This window comes from Drosophila sulfurigaster, chromosome 2R, assembly GCF_023558435.1.
Source record: "Drosophila sulfurigaster albostrigata strain 15112-1811.04 chromosome 2R, ASM2355843v2, whole genome shotgun sequence".
Taxonomy (NCBI): Eukaryota; Metazoa; Arthropoda; class Insecta; order Diptera; family Drosophilidae; genus Drosophila; species Drosophila sulfurigaster.
Window position 1 is genome coordinate 32,834,293 of NC_084882.1, and position 23,477 is coordinate 32,857,769.

The 23,477-nt window shown below is 37.2% G+C and overlaps 5 protein-coding genes across 5 annotated transcripts; 2 read left to right on the forward strand and 3 right to left on the reverse strand.

Moving 5' to 3' along the window:
- Positions 1–1,194: 1,194 nt before the first annotated feature.
- LOC133835820 (carbonic anhydrase) lies at positions 1,195–9,246 on the forward strand. Its single transcript, XM_062265931.1, has 4 exons — positions 1,195–1,488; positions 6,776–6,847; positions 7,959–8,117; positions 8,219–9,246. Exons 1-4 carry the CDS (start codon positions 1,464–1,466, stop codon positions 8,872–8,874), a joined length of 912 nt encoding a protein of 303 aa, XP_062121915.1. The 5' UTR covers positions 1,195–1,463; the 3' UTR covers positions 8,875–9,246.
- Positions 9,247–12,483: 3,237 nt separating this feature from the next.
- Positions 12,484–13,944, forward strand: LOC133837561 (uncharacterized). Its single transcript, XM_062268366.1, has 2 exons — positions 12,484–12,788; positions 12,859–13,944. The coding sequence occupies exons 1-2, from the start codon at positions 12,774–12,776 to the stop codon at positions 13,804–13,806; spliced, it is 963 nt and encodes a 320-aa protein (XP_062124350.1). The 5' UTR covers positions 12,484–12,773; the 3' UTR covers positions 13,807–13,944.
- A 1,342-nt stretch (positions 13,945–15,286) lies between these two features.
- LOC133837472 (chymotrypsin-2) lies at positions 15,287–16,315 on the reverse strand. The gene has a single exon (XM_062268246.1). The coding sequence runs from the start codon at positions 16,221–16,223 to the stop codon at positions 15,336–15,338; it is 888 nt and encodes a 295-aa protein (XP_062124230.1). The 5' UTR covers positions 16,224–16,315; the 3' UTR covers positions 15,287–15,335.
- Positions 16,316–18,154: 1,839 nt separating this feature from the next.
- On the reverse strand, positions 18,155–19,188 carry LOC133838309 (chymotrypsin-1). Its single transcript, XM_062269375.1, has one exon. It carries the CDS (start codon positions 19,185–19,187, stop codon positions 18,321–18,323), a length of 867 nt encoding a protein of 288 aa, XP_062125359.1. The 5' UTR covers position 19,188; the 3' UTR covers positions 18,155–18,320.
- A 2,482-nt stretch (positions 19,189–21,670) lies between these two features.
- Positions 21,671–23,473, reverse strand: LOC133837478 (chymotrypsin-2). Its single transcript, XM_062268255.1, has 2 exons — positions 23,256–23,473; positions 21,671–22,506 (listed from the first exon to the last, which is right to left on the reverse strand). Exons 1-2 carry the CDS (start codon positions 23,435–23,437, stop codon positions 21,879–21,881), a joined length of 810 nt encoding a protein of 269 aa, XP_062124239.1. The 5' UTR covers positions 23,438–23,473; the 3' UTR covers positions 21,671–21,878.
- Between the last annotated feature and the right edge of the window lie 4 nt (positions 23,474–23,477).

The following is a 23,477-nucleotide window of genomic DNA, read 5'->3' on the forward strand; positions in this document are numbered from 1 at the left end:
GCATTTTGATTTACACTCACACACATACACGGAAGCAGCTCACACACACACATACAAATGCAGTCATTAGGCTGTCGACAGTGTTGCACACCAACAACAATTTGACATTGACTTTTGTTATGCATTAACGGCAGTTTAACGACTAGCGGCGACTGCGGCGAGGAATAGGGCAATAAAAACAAACGCACACTCACACACATACATTTACGGGCACGCCCAGAGGCTGCGACTAAAAATTTGCCTCTTCAATTAGTGCTTCTTTCCGCATGTGGGTGCAACAATTGGGCTACATCAAAGATGACGCGACAATGACGATGACGATGACCACGATAAAAGAAGAAGACGTAGACGAAGACGCTTGCGGTTTGACCCCTCAATTAATGCTCATAATATACCAAAAATTTAATTAACAAATCGCTGGCAAGTGTTGCTCTGAATGCGGTAGATTTATGTGGATTTGTATAGCACACGCTCTTCCTCTGCCAAACACACATATTATTGAATTAAATTTAGTTTAGTGGTGTAACAATTTGTGCAGCATATTTAATTCAACAACTGCCGCTACGTCACTTCCGGCGTTGCCAGAGTGTCTGCGTTTGCAAGGCACGCGCCATTTTTGCAATTGCTCTCTCGTGCGTGGTTTCGCAGAGCTCTCTTCGCTGTCAGCTGGCAGTAGTTGCCAGTTACTACTACTTTCTACTACGATTTGTTTTACACACTCATTGTTCTCACATGCTGCTTTCCGCTTACTTATCAATTAATCAGCTGCGTCGGCAGCGCGTCGACAGCGCGTGGGCAGCGACGTCCCGACGTCGCTTCCAACACTTCGTGTACATTGCAATTCACTCGTTTCGCTTCGGCTCAACTGTTGGTTGTTGCTGTTGTTATTGCTGCAGTCGCTTAATCAGCTCCATTTTGTTGTCACTTGATTGAGTGAGAGATTGAGAGCAACAACAAGCGAGAGCGAGAGCGAGCGAGAGAGGGAGAGGGAGAGCGACTGAGGAAGAGTGCATAAAAGTAGCGACAAAACCTGTGTATTTGCCGTTTTTGCCATCATTCAATTCTTAATTCTTACCGTCTCTCAGTACATGTGCATGTGTGAGTACTACAAACACAGTACAGTATGTGTGTGTTTCTGTGTATGTGTGCGCACTTATTCGCTTGATGCTCGTACGGCGTTCAGTAATCATTCTGTGCTGTGGGCTGCGGGTTCTGTTCTTCGTCGTACACGACGAATCGTTGTTGGGTTCAGTTCGGTTCGGTTCGCTTTGGTTTCGTTATAAAAGACGAGGGTTCTATTTCAAATTTATGGAGTTGTCATTGAGCTCGCGAAGGTTCCGAGTCCTTACCAACTAGTAGTAGTGTGTGCTTTCAATTAAAAGTGATAGTGGTGATCAAGTATCAACAATTCAATATTCAACAAGTATTCTTTTTATCAATCGGCCAACAAAACGTTTTCAAAGATGCATTTGCTGTTTGTAGTATTAGGTAATTATTGCGATTCAAATAGTTTTTAAGAAATGCGTATTTTACCTGCCTTGAAGTTAGTTAGTTGTTGTTAGTTACCCACTTAAGCCTACCTACTAGAAGTGAGTGAATATCGCAACATTTTCTTTATCAAGTTGTTGGCATGTACTTTTGAAGTGAAGTGGCTGCGACAAGTGTTATACTTATATTTAGACCGACACCGACACATTCTTAGGATTTGTAATACAAGCTTTTCTACCAATAAAAGACGTCTAGTCACGTTTTGTGCTTGAATATTTTCCAAAGATTCCGCTCAACGTGCTCTTTCTTTCACAAATTCTTTTTTCAAATTATTCTATGCGAATTTTGCAATATTTTACAAAATATTCGCAAGTTTTCTAAAAGAAAATACAAATAGCTGTTATTTATTATTTTCAAACCAATTAAAATCGGGGAAAGTCATAAAGTTATTTTAAACAATTTTTAAATTATTTTCAAAGAATGTTTTAAAATGAATTTTTATTTTTCAAATACAATTTGGTAATAGAAAAAGATTAATTATTTATTTCCAATTTTACAATACGTTAAAAACCTTTTTCCAATTTTACAAAAATTTACAAAATCATTTGAATTTTAAAATCTTTCATAATCAAAATATTTGTGTATTTGTTATTTTGATTCTCAACTGATTAAAATAAATGAATGTCATCAATGTTATAATAGTCAAAGTTAAATTTATTAAATAATCTCAATTTCAAAATCTTTAAAAATGAAATTGTTTTTATTCCTTTTTAAAAACTGATTACAATCTGTAAAAGTGTTATGGAAAAAAGTTAGCTAATACTTATTATGGAAAGATTGTGCTCTATAAAGTGACAATGACTCGCTTGAGAGGTCTATTAGATTAGATCAGTTACATGTGCTTATCCATCACTTGAATCGCCATAAAGTGTGGGGATTTTTTGGAGTATAGACAAAATTAAACGGCGCTATCAACATGGCTAATTGAGAAACCTCAGCATGTACTACTCAAAAAGCAATGAAGAGTTTTGATAAAATGTGTCGACTCATATAGAGTTCTGGAGTGCTGAAGAGCCCCTAGAGCACTTGGCATACGTGAGTCATGCGGTAATAAATGCATAGAAATCATTAGTCAATTTTTGCAATAAATGAAAATGGGCTTACAATAAAAAGTTAAGCCTTAGATAAACATTGTAAATGTGCAGATTGTGTTGTTAACCTCTGTGGGGGGCAATGTTTTGACTCATCAAAAGGCAAAGAGCCGCGCCTCAGTTGACCACATGATATGCGGTGATAAGGTCATTCACTATATAGTTCTATATTTGCTCAAGTTGAACTCGAGAGTGTCGTAAAGAAAATAGGAAAAAATGCTGATGAGCGATCAGCGTTATTAGTCGTAAGTATTATCGACTAATAAAGCAATTTGCTTAGCTTAGATCGATTGATAACAGAAGGCAGCACTTTTGTAACATGCTTTGTTGTGTTGAGTTCTAGGGTGTGATAAGCCAGCCTCAGGCATAAAACAATCTCAAGTGCATATTAAACAATTATTTTGAAATTAAAAGCATAAATTCATCGTTCGTAGTTCGAGATTCGATACGATTTTGCCAGCCATAAAACAAAACAAAAAGAATGAAAAATATATTGTAGTAGTACTTAATAACAGAGTCTCTCACTCAGAAACCCATTACGATAACAATGCGAGCAGCAGCAATAATAATAAATATAGATACTGGTAGCTACGAAGCTACTGTTTTTGATTTATTTTTTATTATTTTTTTTGTTTAGCTCAAGATTAGCTGTGATTTTGGCTAAAGATATTTAACAACAATTATAAACGTATTGTGTGTATTATTATTACTGATTATACAACACTTGTGTATTGGTTGTCACAGCGTCAATTGATTGTTTCCCTTGATAATTGGAATGCCTTTTAGTTTCGATGTATTTTGTTAAGAGGCTTCTCTCCTCTGATAACTTGTCGTTGATAGGCTTCCATTAAAATCCACTGAAGCGTGTTTTTTTGCTTGCAATTATCGTTGGATTTCGATTTGGATTTGTTTTTTTGTGGATTTCGGATTTACAATGCAGAAACTGTTTCGTTACAATTGCAATTTGCAATTCCATTGAACCGTATGAAACAACTTTGAACTCTCTGGAATATATCTCTCTGGTTGTCATGTGAATTGTGGCTTCCGTTTGTCATTTACAAAGTGGATAGATAGTCGCAATCATATATATTCACAATCAGCAAAGAATGAATGAACTACTTTATGCTTCATGTGCTTCGCTCTTTCTCTTATCTAACACTTTGTTTACAACTTCTTCTCATTATTATTATTATTATTGCACTTTAGTGCCTTTGATACGAGCCCTCGAGACGATATTAACAGCCCAACCCCAACCAAAACCAGACATCAGACATTAGCCACCATTCACATTCCTATTCACATCCAAAACGGTTTTGATGGAAAGTTTCCTTCAATTGCCATCATAATCGATCATCCACAATCACAGCTATAAAATCTGAGCACTCAACACTTCATTGTTGGGGGAAAGTCAAGTCCGCAAACAATTCATAAAAGCCCAAATAAAGTTCACTTCACATCGATCTACGAGAGACGAAGTCGAAGTCAAGTGAATTGACGTCTTCCTCACACCCACGACTCAATTGAATAGAAACAGCATTCAGAATGAGTTCACAAATCCAATCAAAACAACGCACACAAATGAAATGTTTTACTTCAAGTCAGCTAAATAAACTGATCATATCTGCAAAGTTATTTGGGAAATTTTGATTGTCTTCCGCAGAGAGTGTGAAGTCCATGTCACTATTCACATGACCAGCGGTGTGTGTGCGTGTGTGTGCTGTGTATAACCGTCATTAGACGTTATCAAAACGACTGTCGAATGATAATCAAATAAAGCCCAGCAAGCGCACTCCCGAAATCGTTTATCAGAGAACAATTTTGATTATTGTTGGCTTAATAAAATGTAAATAAATTAACAATATGGAAAATCACTGAATAACCTAGAGACCAAAATTGCCTCCAAAAATTCGCGTCTGAGTGACTTGGCACAAAAGGCCAACCAGAAACCAGAAAAAAAAATCACAGAGAAAAAAAGTCTGAAAAACTTTTTAGCCAGCGACGTTTTTATCGCATCGAATGCAAAAGTGTTTCAATTATTTTTTTGCTGACTCTGCCAAAAAATGCTGCAATAAACTAAACAACGCAAAGCAACGAGACGAAGACTGAAATTGGATTTGAACATGCCGCATATTTCCGTTGTCATCTGTCCCCCATTGTGTTGCACATGTCTCGCTCTCTCTGTCTCTCTCTCTCTCTCTCTCAGATCTGACACTCGAGATCATGCAAATGTTTTTCATTTTTATGGCTACTTCACAACAACAACAACAGCAAGCGAGAAAACAAAATGCATAATGAAAATATATATCAAAGTTGCAAATGCTGGCGGCTTTCTCATGTGCATTAAACTGTTTGTTTTGTGCCATTTTTCACATTGCATTTTAAAATCGAAAATGCAATTATCGTTTTGTTCGAACACCCCCATAATCACCTCCCTCTCTCATGTAACTACAGCCCAGTTTTAACAGCTTGCGAACTCTCTTAATAACCTTTCGTTGCATGCGAATTTTAATTATACAAATAATAATTATTACCTGCCCCAAAGTTGCATGCAGCTCGTGTCATTAAATTGCTGTTCAACACATGTAGACACACATTCGATTTATCAGTTAATCATCAGTTAAATGGCAGTTGACTCAGTCAATCTAATCGCTGAAAGTAGATCTTTCATTTCAATAACTAAATGTCCGCAGCCAATTTCTAATTAATTTCCAAAAAAAAAACATAAACTGAAGTGTCACTCGAATACGAGTATGTTTAATTATCTGTTAAGCTAAGGGTAAAGTTTAAATTATTGTACTTCTATTTGTAGTTTAGCTTAGTCATAGAGATACTCATGTGTCCAAAATAAAATGTTGATTTATTGCAATTCATAAATTTCCTGTGTATCTATTTCAATACAAAAATAATTGCGCTTATCTACGATTACATTATTTCATTTCAAAGGCAGCGCACATTCAATTTAATGGCATTTCCCAATTAAAATGTTTTTTTCTCTTCAATTAGACTGTACTTAAAAAGAAAATGTATTTAAGTATAAAAAAGAAAATGTATTAAAGTATAAAATTGAAAATGTATTTAAGTATAGGAAAGAATATATATATTGAGTATTTTTCGGGGCACATAGAAAACTCATTAAGAATTGTACAATAATAGAAATTATATTTGAAAATTCTTTTCAAAATCAGCTGATCATCACGTTCCCTCCCGTACAAAGATATAGTACACATATCGAACTCATAAATCTGTATAATAAAAGTATTTCACGCAGCTGCTGTCGTCATTTCGCATATCGCGGGAGAGTCAAACGACAAAACATAAATAAGTCAAAGACTTAGCGAAAGTGCTAAAAAATGAATAATAGAATTTCTGATTTTCATTCTGCATTTTGCGGCAAACTTTTACGAGGCTTTTATTAACCCATTAATGACTATATAAACATGGCATGAGAGTTATGCTGATGGGTCAATTATTTAATGGAACTACAAAATCATTTTCATTCAAATCGCTCGTAAAAAGTGACGTGAAAATTTAAAAAGCGGGGAAAAAACAATGGAATTGCTTTCACACATAAATTTTAGATAATATTTTGATGTTTGGCTGTCAGAAGGCTTTTAGCAGAGTTTAACAGAAAGCTATCAAAATATGTTTTTTATGTAGTACGTTTTAGAAATTACAATACAAATCGAGTTAAATCGGCAGATTTTTTTTTGGCTAGACAAACATGTGTGTGTTGTATTTTTTTTTGGTTGGTTGCTAGCTGGTGCTTGGCCAACTCTTCATAAATTTTAATGCTTATTTTTAGCCGGTCAAGTCAAGTGCAAGGTGCTGTTGTTGACGACGCTGCCAAAGCGATTCAACGATAATTTCAACATTATTACGACTGCAGTCAAAGTACTCTGCGCTGCTTTTTCTCTGCTCTGCTCTGCTTTGCTCTGTTTACGCTGCTTTTGTGGCCTTTTTTCACGGCCAAGAACAACGCCAGCATTTAACATGGTTGTGTCGCTCAACTTGACACGACATGTAATTTAATAAATACACACAAAACGAAAAAAACAAAACACATGGGCAACCATTAAACTTGTGTTATGCTCTGCGTATACTTAATGTTTACATTTTATTCTCTTTTTATTTTGCAGCCTGTGGCACATTGGGTCTGAGTGCAGCCAACGAATGGGGTTACCCAGATCTGGAAAACAATCAGGATGAACGTAAGTAGAGCCAATCAAAAAAGAAACTATTACTATAACAACTCGTTAAAGTCTATTTGCTAAAATTAGTTAATCAACGCCGAAAGCGAATGCGATTGCGAATGCGAATAAGTGTAGCAGAGGAATAACACTGTTGATCGTGACTGGGTCAGTGCGATGATCATTGTCAAGTAGTGCTCTTATTCTCATTCCGAGTACGAGTTCGGACTCGTCCCATTCCCATTCGGCCCGTTTATTTCAATTGCGCCAAATTGCGGTGTATGCAAATTAGACTCAAACGAATATCCAGCATTTTGCTAGGCATTCCTTTACTTTCTTGTTCATCTGTTCACTTTAGTTATACCCGCTACTCATAGGGGAGAGGGGTATTATACCATTGCCGGCGGAAATGTATGTAGCATGCAGAATGAGGCATCTGATACATTTTAAAGTATATATATTCTTGATCAGAGTTAACAGCAGAGACGATATAGCCAGGTCAGTCTGTGAGTCTGTCTGTCTGTCCGTCCATCTGTATGAACACCTAGATCTCAGAAACTATAAGAGGTAGAGATATAATTTATTTTCGGCAGCACTTGTCATGTTTGAAGGCAGATCAAGTTTGTTCAAATTTTTGCCACGCCCACTTTCACCTCCGCAAATAGATAAAAATCAAATAACAAGTGTAGTTTTAAAGCTATAGCTTTGATTTTTAGTACATATTTATGTATTTATATTTATATGATTCCTGTAAATTTGATTGCGATCAGATAAATATTGACATGAAATACTTTTTGTATGGGAAAAAACGCCTACTTTTTATGGGTCTTTATTGCTTTGGCTGACTATTTGCTATATTTTGCACTCTATATTTTGAATGTAGTACTATGTCAATATACTAAAGGTTATAATTGGTATATTTTTAATATACCACTATTCCAATATACCAAATATAGCATTCGGCATATTTTTAGTATTTTTGCGGTATATTACGGTATATTTTAAATTTAATACCGCACTGTTTTACTCTTATTAAAAATGTATAGCGGGTATCTTACAGTTGAGCACACTCCACTTTCTTACTTGCTTTTGTGTTGTACTCTAAATTGTATTCTTCGTTATGTTTTTGCAGCATTTCCCAAGTGGGGCGGTCTCTGTGACAGTGGCAAGAAGCAGAGCCCCATCAATCTGCATGTGAATGGCGCCCTCAAGGGCGAATTCGATCCGCTGAAGTTTGAGAACTACGACGAACATCAAGGTTCACTCCAAATGATCAACAATGGACACTCAAGTGCGTATACCGAATAGCTTCTCCTTCTCCCCCCCTCCCCTCCCCACACACTCTCTTTCATCACAATTGATGCTCATTAAACTATTATCTCATTTGTGCAGTTCAAATCTCGGGCTTTGATCACGAACTGACGCTAAGTGGCGGCGCTCTGGGCAGCGACTATGTGGTGGAGCAAATCCACATGCATTGGTGGTCTGAGCACACGATCAACACCATTCGTTATCCCCTCGAAGTGCATATTGTGCATCGCAATACCATCTACCCGAACATTACGATGGCTGCCAATTTCAAGGATGGCATCACGGTGCTCGGTGTGCTTTACCATGTGTCGAACACACCCAACGAGGCCATAGACAGCATCATCAAGAGTCTGGGCGAGATCAAGGCGTATGAGCAGCAGAATGTGCCCGTTAATGTAGCAGACAGTTTGGCTGTCGATGATCTGATACCCAGTGTTGCTAATTACTTCACTTATGCGGGTTCGTTGACCACGCCCACTTGCGCCGAGGCTGTCACCTGGATTGTGTTGACCCAAACGTTCCCGGTGACCTTGGCCCAGGTGAATGAGTTCAAGGAGATCGAGTACGAAGAGGGCAAGCAGCTGCACAACAATTACCGTGAGATTCAGAGCGAGAACAATCGTGCCGTTGTCCTTGTGGAGCAGCTGCAACGTGCCGGAGCAGCTCAGCTCTCTGCTTTGGGATTGAGCCTCACTTTGTTGCTCTGCTTTGCAGTGCAGAAAATCAATTTGCTGTAGTTGAATTCAACGGACAGTGAAATAGACAGAGAGAGCGGCCATAACAAAAAACCATATCAGCCATAGACAGACCAAAGACTGCACCTAAAACATTTTATGTGCGGATGATACAACGAATTTTCTAAGCAGTAGAAATGCAGAAGAGAAAGAGGAAGAAAGAGAGAGAGCAAAGAAATCCAGAGACAGGACCAGACAATACTACAATATACTCATTATTTGAAATCAGGCTTTGAAGCGTCGTGATGAAATTCAAATAAAAATTCAACTAGTCAATTTTGTGTGACATTCAAAGCATGTGCCTTAAAAACACTCATAACTTTTATTATCCTACGTAAACATATTTAATAAAGAGAAATCATTTTTATAAGCAAATCAATTGTTTCGTATGTGGTCAACGCTTTGAAATGCACCGCACTTGATTAAGGTTCAAGCGACTTGGACTTTATAAAGTTCAAAGCATTTATGACATTATAATATCTAAGAATAGCTGGTGACCAGCACAGAAATATTTTACGATATTTACAACCAGTTCACAACACACAACACACATCACATTGGTCACTTTTGATTCCTCGAATATCGCACGCGTTGGTCGCGTTTATGAGCATAATCAAGTCAAAAAAATCACCTGCTTCACGGTTAGTGTGTGGCTAAATATATAATATCATTGATAAGCAAGTATTTGTTTGGTCAACGTCGAACTGACCAATTCCGATAATTCTCGTGCTGACTATTAATGGACGATTATTGAATGCCATTAATGCAGATAATTTAATTTCTAACTGCAGTGCCATTGGATTTCTTTACGGCTTTAAGATTGATTGTGTTGTGATTCCTTATCTCTATGAGATGTTGTAAAATTAATTGTATCAAATGACCACTCAGTCATCTGATGAAATTGTTGTTCAATGCGTTACTTAAACAGCAATATCTAGTTCTTTCTAGTAGTTCATATTTATCTATCTGATAAAATGAAAACTTCGCAATATCTTACACGTTAATAAATCGAGTGATTAATAGTGATAAATAATTATATAATATATATATTGTTGATTTGTCTAATAACTAAATTGAATTCTTTATTACTTTACAATTTTATCATTATTTATTTGTCTAACAAATAAATCAAATTTCTATTGTCCTCTGCAAATAAGAATACTTTACTCAACGTCACCCAAGCGACAAGTTTCACAGCTTGCGCTCTCACACCTAGATGGCGCCACTAGTCAAAGCCATCCTAAAAGTAGGCAACATAAATTTTCGTTGGTTATTAAGAGCACAGCTAAAGGGCTGCAGTTCAAAACTCACTTTGAAATATAATGCCGAACAGCCTAAAGCAAGTTTATTTAAACGCTTATTTTAAACATTTACAACAAATATGTAATTAATTAATTAGAGTCAAATTTCGTGTTTTTTTTCCCTTCTGCAACCCGATGGAACTTGTTATCATAGCGAACTGCAGTTTCAAGTGATTATAAATCAATCAACGTAAATGAATATCGATTGCCTATGTGAATTTTAACGCGTCTGCATAACAAGGTATCTTTGAAATCGATTAAAATTCATTCATCAATTTATACTATGGCGTAGGCTTAAGACAAACCAAATGCTGTGCGTTGTCTTAACTGTATTTGGACTTAAATACATCGTTTTGAATGGGCTTTGAAGCATTTTGTGTAATTTGTCAATGAAAAGTGTACTATAATTAATCTGAAAACATTTTTAGGCCAATAATCAAAAGTGCATTAGTCATTCCAGCACCTAATTGAATGTCTTCCCCCCAGTCTATGTGCTGGCTTATAATGCTATGCATGGATATAATCCACATTTATGCTACCACAACAAAACAAAAGCCAATGTCAAAATCTGACAGTGTGAAACGATCGCCACACAATAAATTAATAAATTAAAAACTAAAAACTTGTTACGAAAATCACAAATTTATGTCTCCTCTGAAGCATTCACTTTTTTCTGATGTTTACAACAAAAAAAAGTATCATATCAGTCCAAAATGTTGGAGATTTATTTAGAAAATCCATTAAGATTTGCGAAATATATTCAAGTAGCAAAGCAGTTAAGATTTAATTTATTTATACTATATTGCCAAAGAGGGATAAATTAAATTGTAAATTAAATGTCTTTTAGTTGATTTTACGAATTATATTTTCGTTTTTTACATTTCGAACGGAAGTTGATCATATATATATATATTTTTTGGATAAGATATTTGCATATTTAATATAAATGAACTGCTTCGGGCCGTTCCCTACTTTACGTTTTGGTCATGCTTTGCTGGAATTGGCGTGAGAAAGTGTGAAACCAGTTTTCGGATAGCTCCGGCATCGTAGAGGAGACAGCACCAAAAAGAAATATGGGTTGAACTTACAACGCGAAGGTTGACGAGTTGATTTGTGTGCAAACTTGGGATAATGAGATGCACTCGGTGCCAAGTCCAAGGGGAATTGCATTTGAGAATTGCATAAGTTGAGCGATTTAATGCTTGGTTTGATACTTTGTTAAGCGCTTAGCGGTTAGCGTGGGATAACACTATCATAATTTGTTGCTTTCATAATTAGATTACAGATCGCAGATAAATGTGCTTTACATTCACTATGCATTTTAACAGCCAATCCAATTAAGTTGCAGCTGGCTTAAATTGGTAATGCGTGTTATGACAACTCATTTCCGTTGTCAAAAAGAAAAAAAAACAAATTTCCCTCCCAAAAGAGTTGAAGAGTTGAGGCCAATGCGTAACCTGCGCAAAATGTCAACCCGTCGAATGAAAATCAGAGCTTTCAAATTGACTAAGTGATTTACCTTCACTTTTTTGTATCGTAACTTACTAATGTCTGACTCTGGCAATAAAAAATAAATATAATATATGTACACACATATGGACATTTGTATCAATTTGGCGATATATCTATCGCACAATATTTACACGCTGCGTATACACAATATGCAGCTAGACCTTGACTTCCCTCTGCTCTTCTCTCGCTCTGGCTCTCGCTCCACATTTCCATTTGCATTTTATAGTTCAAGTTGGCGAACAAAAGAGGCCGGGACGGAGAGACAAAAGTGCATAGAAAACGATTGTAATCGATTGTAACCTCGTCCATATCAATCGATCATTTGCATATCAATGCAAGACGAACTGCAAAATTTAGACAGCTCATCAAACGAAACGGCTTGCAAAGTTTTTGTTTGCTTACGACTTTGTTGACACTTGCTTGAAAATTATAATCATAATTAAACTAATAATTCGATATACAAACAACAGATGCTTAAATCGGAGATTCGCTTGTTTTAACAAATTAATTATTGGCCACAGTCAGCTGCTTAAATTGGCAACACAAATCAAAACAAATGCGAAAATAAGCAAGTGGAAGATACTCTCAGAAAATTCAAATGTAGAGCATTGAATTCGATTTGAAATATTAATAAATTTGATGACTGAAATAATTTGTAGTTTAATTTATCAAGTTTTTTTTTTTGCTGTGAAAGTTTTGAGGCGAAATGAAGTCAAGTTAGTGTCAAAATTGCCAAGTTGAGTTGTTGGCCCAAACAATAGACCAACTTGAGGCGTAACAAAAGCCCACTTCCAGTTGCCACCCCACGAAACTGTTTCATCTGCTTTTCAGTCATATATTTTTTTATTATTATTTTGTTCGCCTCGCCATGCAAATCTATTGTTGACTGTTGCAACAATTTGTTTTTGGTTTGCTGCTTCAGCTGCTGTTTGTTTTGTTTCCGATTGTAAACAAGTTGCGACCACGCATTCTTCTGGTATCTCCGGTATAAAAGGCCAAGACATCGCTTGACCCAACATCACATCTCAAACAGCGAGTGAGACACAAAGTCAAGTTTACAGCCAACTAAGTTCCAGCCTAGGCAACAGCATGAAGTTATTTGTGGTGCGTTTGCAAAAATGGGATACACCAAGGATTATCAGTGATTTATATTTTGTTTCTTATATTTTTGTAGACAATTGTATTGGGCGCTTTGGCGCTGGCCCAAGCCGACATCAGTCTCACGCAGCCCGGATACAATTATCGCGTGCAGCCGCAGCAGCAACAACAACAACCAACAGTTGTGGCACATTTGCTCAACCAGCAATTGCAGCAGCAACAACAGCAGCTGCAGCAGCAATCGTCGCATCCCGTGTTGCCACCATTGTCGGTGCCATTGCCTTATCTGCCACCTGTGGGACAGTTCCAGGCGCAGTCGCATTCGCATGCCCAGCAGCAGCAGCCACGCATTATCACCTCCTCCTTCCCCATGCCTGCCAACTTCCCCGTCAACTTCCAGACGGCGCCAGTTCAGCAGCAGCGTCGTGCTCGTCCCCGCGTTCGCATTCCCAAGCGTCCCATTGTCACCAAGAACTTCTTCATTCACTCCGCCCCCGAGGAGTCTGAGGATGAGATTCAGGATGAGCTGCAGCAGCTGAACCAACAGCCACGCAATCACTACAACGTGCTCTTCGTCAAGACCCCAGCTCAAACGAATCGCGCTGCTGCCTTGAATCTGGCCAAGACGCTGAAGCAGGAGAAGACTGTGGTTTATGTGCTGGCCAAGAAGACGACCGCTGCTGACTTGCAGGATGCCATTGCCGAGGCACCGCAGCAGATCAACAAACCCGAAGTGTTCTTCATCAAGTACCGCACGCCTGAGGAAGCTCTCAATGCTCAGCGCCAGATTCAGTCGCAATACGATACTCTGGGAGGAACTTCGACCATCACCGATGAGGGTTTGGCTCCCATCACCTCGGTTGTCGGTTCTCTCGATGCTCCCGAGGAGGAGGAGGAGGAACAGCAGCAGAACATTGATGGTTCCCTGGATGCGCAGTCGCATGCTCAGCATGGTTCCGCAAGTCTGAGTCTTCCCATCAATGGCCAGGTCAACAATCAATATCTGCCCTCCAATCAGTTCTAGAATATTCTTCATTGCTCACCACATCAAATCTTAGTTAGTTCGCTGTCCAAAATGTTTCATATCTTGTTAAGTTTGTAAGTGAATTTATAGCTTTTAATGTACTGAAATTTCCTGCAATTGAATCCAGTCCTCATTAAAAGGTTCAATATTGTAAAACAAATTATGTGTTGTTTAATTCTTTCCTTACTTCGATTGCAGATTGTTTGCTATAAAGTTGCTTTAACTATTTTTGAGTAAGCATTATTTTGTAACTAATACTTTTTGACAATTGATTGTTCTTTAGATACAAAATGTTAAACTACGCATTAAACTATTTCTACTCCTTCAATTCGTGTTACTTCCTCTTTATTAGTTAACTTCGCTTGCTTACGCGTCGTATACTTGATGCCTCTCTTTGTTACATGTTGCGTAATATTAGCGCCTAGCTTATCATGAAATCTTTTACCTGCTTCAGATTGCAAAATCCTCACCACTTGCTTTACATTGAGGTGACAATCAATTGCCTGTTAATTCGAGCTCATAATCGACACCAGCGACAAGTGTTTAACAACGTTTGGAAATAAAGTCAACTTTGATTCATATTAAGCTTATCAAGTTGATTTGTTAGCACAAAACAATAGATTGCCATCAGGTGTAACAATAGGCAACTTTCAGTTGCCGCCTCTTGAACTCTTTCAGCTTTGGAATTTTATGTCTTTATGTTGGTTTTGCCATGCAAATGATTTGTTGTTTGTTGCAGCAACTCGAAGTTATTGTTAGGCGTTAGCTGCTGTAGCTGCGGTTTCGTTATTCGAAGAGGCGACGACCTTGACTTGGTTGTGATATCAGTTGAAAGGAGTTGATACTATTCAAATCTGTCCCTTAAAATTAAAAGACAAAATGGGAAAACACCAAAATTTATTATTTATTACTATATTTTAATAAGAAACTCATTTAATAATACATCTTTTATTAAAAATGCTAAAATGAAATCTAAAATTTACCTTAAGAATTAGGAAATATAATTCAAAATGAATCCTTTTTTCAAAAATACCCAAATTAAATCTGAAATTAATGTTGAAACATAAGAAACTTATTAAATAATAAATTCTTTATTTAAAATGTGTTATTGAAGTCTGAAATTAATGCTGAAAAATAATAAACTTGTTCAATAATACAAACTTGATTAAAAATACCAAAATAAAATGTAATATTAACTTTAGAAAGAAAGAAATTTATTTCAAAATAAACTTCTTTAAAAAATCCTTTAATTAAAACTAAAATGAATTTATTTTTGGATGTTAATTTTATATGCATTTCATTTCGGTATTTTAAGTAAAAGATTTACTATAATGTAGGAGTCTTATTTACTTGTTTTAGTATAAATTCTTTATTTAAAAAGTCAAAATAATCTCAATCTAAAATTAACATTCATGAATATAAAACTTGTTTTTAAAAGAAACCCTTTATGCAAAATCCCGGAATAAAAAACATTTTTACTATTTGGATAAATTCACTTGATCTATTTAAAAGTGAGTGGAAATATATTATTAAAATACAATATTCAAAGTGAGTTGGTAGAGATTTAATTGAGATTCAGTTGCAATGAGCTCGACGCATATCCTTGCTCCCTCTTCTCCTTCTCCTTCCACTTCCGCTTCCTCCTGCTGACTGAGACTGAGATGTGTGCGTATAAAGTCGTGATAGTAGGCAATGCCAGCATTGGCATCGGGCTTGCCACGCGCACAAGGCATGCCCCAGTTGACCAATGCCACAAGCTTGCCATTGTGCACCAATGGGCCACCAGAGTCGCCGTGGCATGCACCGCGTCCCTTGTCGTTGTAGGTGCACACGTGTCCAATGTCCACATTGGTGCTGTTGCCATGCCCCTCGCGACACTGCTCAAAGGGCACGTACTCCACCTCGAGGCGTTGCAACTTGGCGGGCACTTCGCCACCCAGCGAGAGCGTGCCCCAACCTGTGAGCAGCAACATATCGCCTGCCGCAAGCGGTTCATGCTGCAACTCCACCAGCTGTGTAGCGTTGTTAAAGACAATCGATTCGTTGAGATGCAACAAAGCAATATCGTTGCGATACTTGCGTGGTTCGTAGTTGCAATGCTCCACGATTCTGTCCACATAATAATACTTGGTGTCATTCTGCTGCAGATCCTGTGTGCCAGTCAGCACTCTCAGAGCATTCGCTGATTTACCGTGAATACAATGTGCAGCTGTGACTATCCAGCGTTCATCGATGATTGCTCCGCCACACGAATGTTGTCCACTCTTCATGCCCTGAAGCGAGATCTGATAAGGCGCCATGCCAGCGGGTGCATCCTCGCCGCCCACAATGCGCTCCTTGGTGAACTGCGGTGGATAAAGTAACTCATCGAATACCTCTCCAGTCACAGCCCCGATCAACAAAAGCAACACCAACATTGTAATTGAGGTAGCGAAGTTAACTGCATTTAGCTTGCCACATTTTGTTGCCTTTTATTGCCTAGAAGTTCGTCTACTTTAAATGCCAGACACACACACAGACATGGATACCCCGCTGTAGGGGTTCCAAACACTTGTCTGGCGAGCACTTGAACAGAAGGTCGACATTGATAAGCAAAACTCAAGTGCTCAAGCTCAAGCTGTGCAACGAGTATCAGGAAAGAAATAGACTAAAGCACACGCAATCTACAAATTGATAACTTAACTTTGTTTGCCGGTCTAAAAGTTCTTGGTCACAACACTTGCGAATATTCTACAGAGGTTTAAAATGAATCAGTAGATATTAATAATTAATACAGGAAAATACTCTACAAAGGTTTAAAATGAATCAGTAGATATTAATAACAAACACAGAGTGAATATTCTAGTGAGATTTAAAATGAATCCGTAGATAAATACAGTAATAAATTTAGTATTCATGGAAGAGTTAATTAATAAAAAAGCACTTCTTATTTATGAATTTAAGGCATATCGAAAGACTGAGCTGGGAGCTCTATAAAGAAGACTAGACATGATATAAATTGACAGACCATATACAATATCAGTTCTTGGAATTATATAAAATTGCGTCTAATAAAAACCATTCAAAGAATAATAACGAAATTATTGAAATGCTGTAAATAAAGATGTGTTGAGCGCCATTTAAAAGCATTTTAACAATTACCTAATAACAAGAAAATCCTACTAACAAGAAAAATCCTACAACTTAAAGGTGAAAAGTTTAAAAGTTTAATTCTAAAAATAGCACCAACTTTTACTCACAAATTCCTATCTCTAAAGATACGTATTACTATTTTTTGTATAAGGTACTTCACCCTCCAAATACTAGTTTAAAAAGTGACTCATGCTTCTAAAAAAAATCTCACATTAAAACATACTTAACTTTACATTACTTAACAAAACTCTTCAAAAGAATCTGAAGACAACAGACAACAATTTATTAACACTTGAAACTATTGTTTGAATAAGAGTCAAATATTGATCCCTTACCTCCTTACAGAAAGAGCGAGAGAGAGCGAGAGAGTTAGATAATAATTTGATTGGTTGGCTTATCAATCCAACCACGACGCTGACCAACAGGCCATCGATTGTGCAGCTGACTCGGCTAATTTTAGACAGAGACTCATGCGATTGGACAATTGGATTTTATGACTAAACTGGCCATCTTTTCGGCGAGGATGAAACCGCCTGGGGCCTTATTAAGTTGGAAAGTTCATAAATTAATTGAGGCCGATAAGTGAAGGTTATAAATACGTTATATTTGGGATATATACTTTCGATAAATACGACTGGACTATAGACTAGGTTAGTAAGGTATCTTTATGGAGCAGATTGACCTATGTGCTGATCCTATCTCTGATTGGGGATAGCTAGCTAGAAATTAGGATCATAATAACATATATAGTACTTTTTTATGAAAAGAAAGCGCCTTGGGTTTTTCTAAATAACGAATAAATTAGGCATAAAAACTTAATATTTTACGATATATTACTGGACTATAGATTACCATTTGATATATCTTTATGAAGTAGATTAGCCGCTGCCTCGATCTTATTTTTAGGATAATGATTCAAGTGTTGTTTAAGAAATTTACCTTGGAAGTAAATAAGCCACCTTGGAGGTTTTTTAAAAAACAAGTAAATAAAGTAATAAAGAGTAGCAATTGTTGCTCATAAATATTTTATATTTTACGATATATAGAGCTGAACTGTAGAATGACGTTTTAGGTATCTTTATGAAGCCGATTAACATCAGCTTTGATGCAATTTTTCGGTCAATTTCTCGGAGTATTTCAGAAGTTTAATTCCTAAAGAAAGGGCCAAGATCGTCTGTTTTAAATAACAAGTTGATAAAGTAATAAAAACCAGTAATTGTTGTTCATAAATATTTTATATTTTGCGATATATAAATTTGATAAATATGGTTGAGCTACAGACTAGGTTTTTTGTTCGGTGGGGCTTTTGTTCTTTGGTATATAGTTAAGGTTTTTATGGGGTCTATTGACCTCCCTGTGTTTCCTCTGTGAGTTGAGAGAGTTTACGAACAGGCAACGCCTTCTGGTGTCATCATCTCTGTGATCCAGGGTTGATAGTATTGCACGGAGGCAAACACATCTGGGTAGCCAAGAGCACAGGCTTCGCCCCAATTGACGACGCCAACCAAGGTGTTATTCTCATCGACCAGAGGACCACCAGAGTCGCCGTGGCAGGATCCCTCGCCTTCCTTGGTCAGGGTGCAGAGATGTCCTTCGCCCAGCCATTTGGCATTCCTCACCTTTGACTCGCAGTCCGAGTGCGCCAAGTAGGCGAGCTCAATCTTCTGCAGCTGGGTGACATAACGTCCCCAGGCCTTGATGCTACCCCAGCCAGTGAGTGTGACTTTGTCGCCTGCGTTCAGTGAATCCTTGGTGGCCATCTTGATGGGCTGAGTGTGCTCATCAAAGACAATGGGCGTGGCGACGTGCAAGAGAGCAATATCATTGTGATAGGCGGGTTTATCGTGCTCGCAATGCTTCTTTACAATATCCACAGAATACTCCGCACCTGGTTTGGTGTAATCATTGCTGCCGGTGACGATTTTGAGATACTGTTTGGGCCATTCAGTGCAATGGGCAGCTGTGAGTATCCAGTTCTCATCGATGATGCTGCCGCCGCAAACGTGTTCGCCAAAAGTGTTCATGATTGAGACTTGGTAAGGAGCGAAAGCTTGTGGAGCATCTGAGCCGCCCACAATACGCGACTCCGGACGCACTACATCGATATCCAATTGATGGCTGGCACGTTTGCCTAATCCAAGTTCGCGTGCCTCGCAGGCCAAAAGTGTGGCAAGTAGAATAAGGAACTTCATTTTGTGTGTATTTAGTACGCGTTGTTTCGACTTTCGATTTCGAATTGTCAATATCATGCAGGTGGTATTCCTTTTATAGTCGCTAGCTACCTGTTGTTTGACTCGGCTTATCTTCGGCGTTTGCTTTCTTCGAACGCTTTTTGATAAGCCATGATACGCAATTCTGGGGAAGTTCCGATAGTGACATTACCATAGCCAATACGCTGATAATGCTCGAAATTCTCGCAAAATGGAATAAGTACCGAAAGCAAAGTCACTCAGTCGTGGCTGCAAGTGACAACACATCACTTCAATTGAATTTATAGCAACAGATTACTCATACGTCGCGTTGTCGCGGACTTTGCGCTGTTAACGATCTGTAGACGGCACGAGAACGGAACTTTCCAAAAAAAAACTGGGCAATAGATTACAGAGGCTATTAAAATAATAATTGGTATACATTTTGCAAAGTTAATATACCTGTAACTCTCACTCGGCAAATGGGTATAAACACGTTTGGGGAAAAGACAATTGTTGGGGTAGAACAATTTAATATAATATACCATATAATAGTTAATAGAATATAGTTATATTCATTATCAGCACCAACAAAGATATGGCATTTTGCTTTTCTGTCTGTCATAGACTATAAGAGCAAGAGTTTGAAAGTTTGTTTACCATACTTACTTTGTATAGATAAAGATTGTTGTAGACATTTCCATTGAACTCATTTTGAAGCGTCATATAACATGGTTATATTATAATTCATATATATATATGTATATATGAAATTTTTAGTCCCCAATAACTAAATTACCTTATCACCACTCTTTTATATTCTTTTATAATCTTTTGGTCATTGCAATTAGTTTCTTTCTTAATATCAGCTTACATTATTATTATTACTTGTATGTTCTATATTATATCGGGTATTCTAAAGTCTATTACATTCCCCTGTAGCTTTCTTTTTTTGGTCTTAACAGATAAGCGTCAAATTTGGTAATTAAGAGCAGACATTTCGTCAAGTCTTATTTTGAGTGGCTGCAAAGTTCACAAATTGTCTGTGGACAATCTCCAGACGTTTAAACTTCAAAAGATTCCAATCAAAAAAAATTACTTACGACAGCCATTGATTGTAGACTGATTCCAATCGTAATAGTAACACATTTGGGAATCCGCAATGATAAGGCACTTTCCAATTACCCAAGAGACGGCCTTGGCTATGAACAAACGGATCATAAGTTGGCCTTCTGAAATCTTGAATCTTAGTAATTGTAAAATATAATTGATTGAAAATTCTATAAATATAAATCATATATAAGTTTTGATCACACTTCTCCTCTGAATTAATTGAATTCATTGTATGTTATTTAATCTCAAAAACTTTTATAAGAATCTTATACATTTTCTTTTTATACCCGCTACCCATAGGGTAGAAGGGTATTATAACTTTGTGCCGGCAGGAAATGTATGTAACAGGTAGAAGGAGGCATCTCCGACCCTATAAAGTATATATATTCTTGATCAGCGTCAACAGCCGAGACGATATAGCCATGTCCGTCTGTCCGTCTGTCCGTCCGTCCGTCTGTCCGTCTGTCCGTCTGTCCGTATGAACACCTAGATCTCAGAGACTATAAGAGATAGAGCTATAATTTTTTCGACAGCATTTGATATGTTTGCACGCAGATCAAGTTTGTTTCAAATTTTTGCCACGCCCACTTCCGCCCCTGCAAATCAAAAAAATCGAATAACAAGCGTAATTTTAAAGCTAGAGTTACGAATTTTGGTATATACAGTAATAGCTATAGTAGTTATGATCCCTGAAAATTTGGTTTCGATCGGAAAAAATTGTGGAAGTAATTAAAGAAATACTTTTGTATGGGCAAAACGCCTACTTACTATAGGTCTGAGTTGCTTTGACCGACAATCTGGTATATTGTGCCGTCTATGGTATATTTTGAATGCGGTACTATATCGATATACCACATATACCATTTGGTATATTTTTAGTATTTTTGCAGTATATTTGGTATATTTTGAGAATAATACCGCAAAATATATTGCTTTTATTCAAAATGGGTAGTAGGTATCTCACAGTCGAGTACACTCGACTGTAGCTTTCTTACTTGTTTATTTAAAGATGTAAATACTAGATTATAGATTTAATAAGTTCTGAATTATATCTTTCTAAATAATTTGCATTTTTTTCACTAAATTCATTTCGGAAATATATCATCATTTTTATAATTGTTGTATTTATATGTATTTCGTACTTACATATATCAATTAAGTATAGATTCTTAATAAGGAGCTGTATCCAAAGTTACTGCTTCACCTTCAATGATCCAAGAATTCAAGTGTAACTGAGAGATAGGCAGGATAAAATAAAGGACAAAAAGAAATCCGCCTTCTAAGCAAGACATGTTGAAGGAAGCTCTGACCAAAGTAGACTGATTTGAAGACAACCAACTAAAAAGGTGCATGACTGGTGTTTGGATATTATTGACCAATCATATAACTAGACGTAATATCCAATGTGCAATAAAACAGTCAACACATACTTCATGGAATCGAACAAATCGCATAGCATTTATTGCGGCGCAATGAGCGAAATCAAGTATCGATAATGATAAAAATAAAATACATAAAAATAATCTAAGCAATTGCTGTAGAGGGCAAAGACATATGGATAACAGTGTCCATACGATACTCTCTGCCCACAAGTTTTTCCTGTCTTTCGATGGCTTACCTAAACTTTAATAAGCCTTACTACTCGGTGATGGCACAGCCATTGATCGTGGACTGAATCCAATCGTAGTAATAGCTGACACGCGCAAACACATCTGGGAATCCGCGACCACACGGCACTCCCCAATTGCCAATGCCCACAAGACGTCCTTGGCTATCAACCAGAGGACCGCCATGATCACCATGACAGGCGCCATTGCCAACGCTTCCCACAGCACACAAATGTCCCACATCCAGATCTTTAGTGTAACCATATGTGGAATTGCATTGTGAGGATGGCACATAGCTGACTTCCAATTGCTTGAGGTCATAAACATATTCTCCTTGCTCCTGGGCGTATCCCCAGCCTGTCATCGTGAGCTTCTCGCCCTCAACCAGATCATCGACACCAGCCAAAGTGATGTTCTGAGTGACGTCATCGTAGGCCACAAGTGTCTGCATCTTGATCAGCGCAATATCGTTGTGATACAGCGGCTGATCGAACTTGCAGTGGAGAATGATCTCCTCGGTGTAATATTCCCACGCTGGACCAGTCCAATCGTTGGTGCTCATCACGGTCTTCACGTTGCTCTTGTGCAGACCAGCCAAGCAACTAGCTGCGGTCAGAATGTATTGATCGTGAATGATAACACCGCCACACATGTGATTGCTGAAAAGGATCAAGAGTTGAAGTTATATTTAAAGTAAATGTAAATGTGTTATTTATTAGAGTACTTTAAATTTTGGTATGTAGTTAAAATGGGTTTCTCATTTATTGTGTATATATTTAAATTCGTTGAGAATTTTATCTTATAGCTTAGATTACAGTGAAATCTTTGGTTGAGTTGTGTAAAATATTCTATAAACCTCATTTCTAATGAAATTTATTTCCCATACAATTATACAACGCCGAATTTAATATCCTTAAATCGTAATAAAGGATACGTGACACTAAGTTAATATTGATTTTAGTTTCTATTTCACTTTACGAAATCTAATAGATATACTCAGATTTGCTCTTAAATTATTATTTGATATAATTTTGATGTGAACTCAAATATTTTAGTTTTTAGTTTTAGTAGCCTTCAATCGTAACGAAATATGTTAATATTGATTAGATAATGATATTTGCCGATTTACTAATGGATATTTTCCGAAATATCAAATGTTCAATATATATCATTAGTATTATAGTCATTAGAAATCATGTGTTCCTTGAACTGAATTTATGGTTTCTTTGTAATCCGTTTCCTTATCTGAATAGTTTACAATTTAAGTACGAGTATGCCGTTGACTATTTCACAATTTTGTTTAATATTGTCAAGATTTTAAAATATTTCTTATTCATTTCAACTATTATTCTTAAGAGATCACTTTTATAACTCAGCTTCCTTTCATTTACTCCTAGCTGTCACTTACCCAAACGAATTCTGAATGGACACTTGGTAAGGTGCTGCACCCAAAGCAGCTGTTTCACCTCCAATGATGCGGGAATTGGCGTTCATCTTAGACGCGACCACAGGCTGAAAATCACGACGACCAGCGCCGTGTGATGAGGACACGAGCAGCAGGAAAAGGAACGCACCGATTAAGGAAGACATGTTTAAAGAAGCTCCGATAAAAGTGGACTGATTTGAAAGT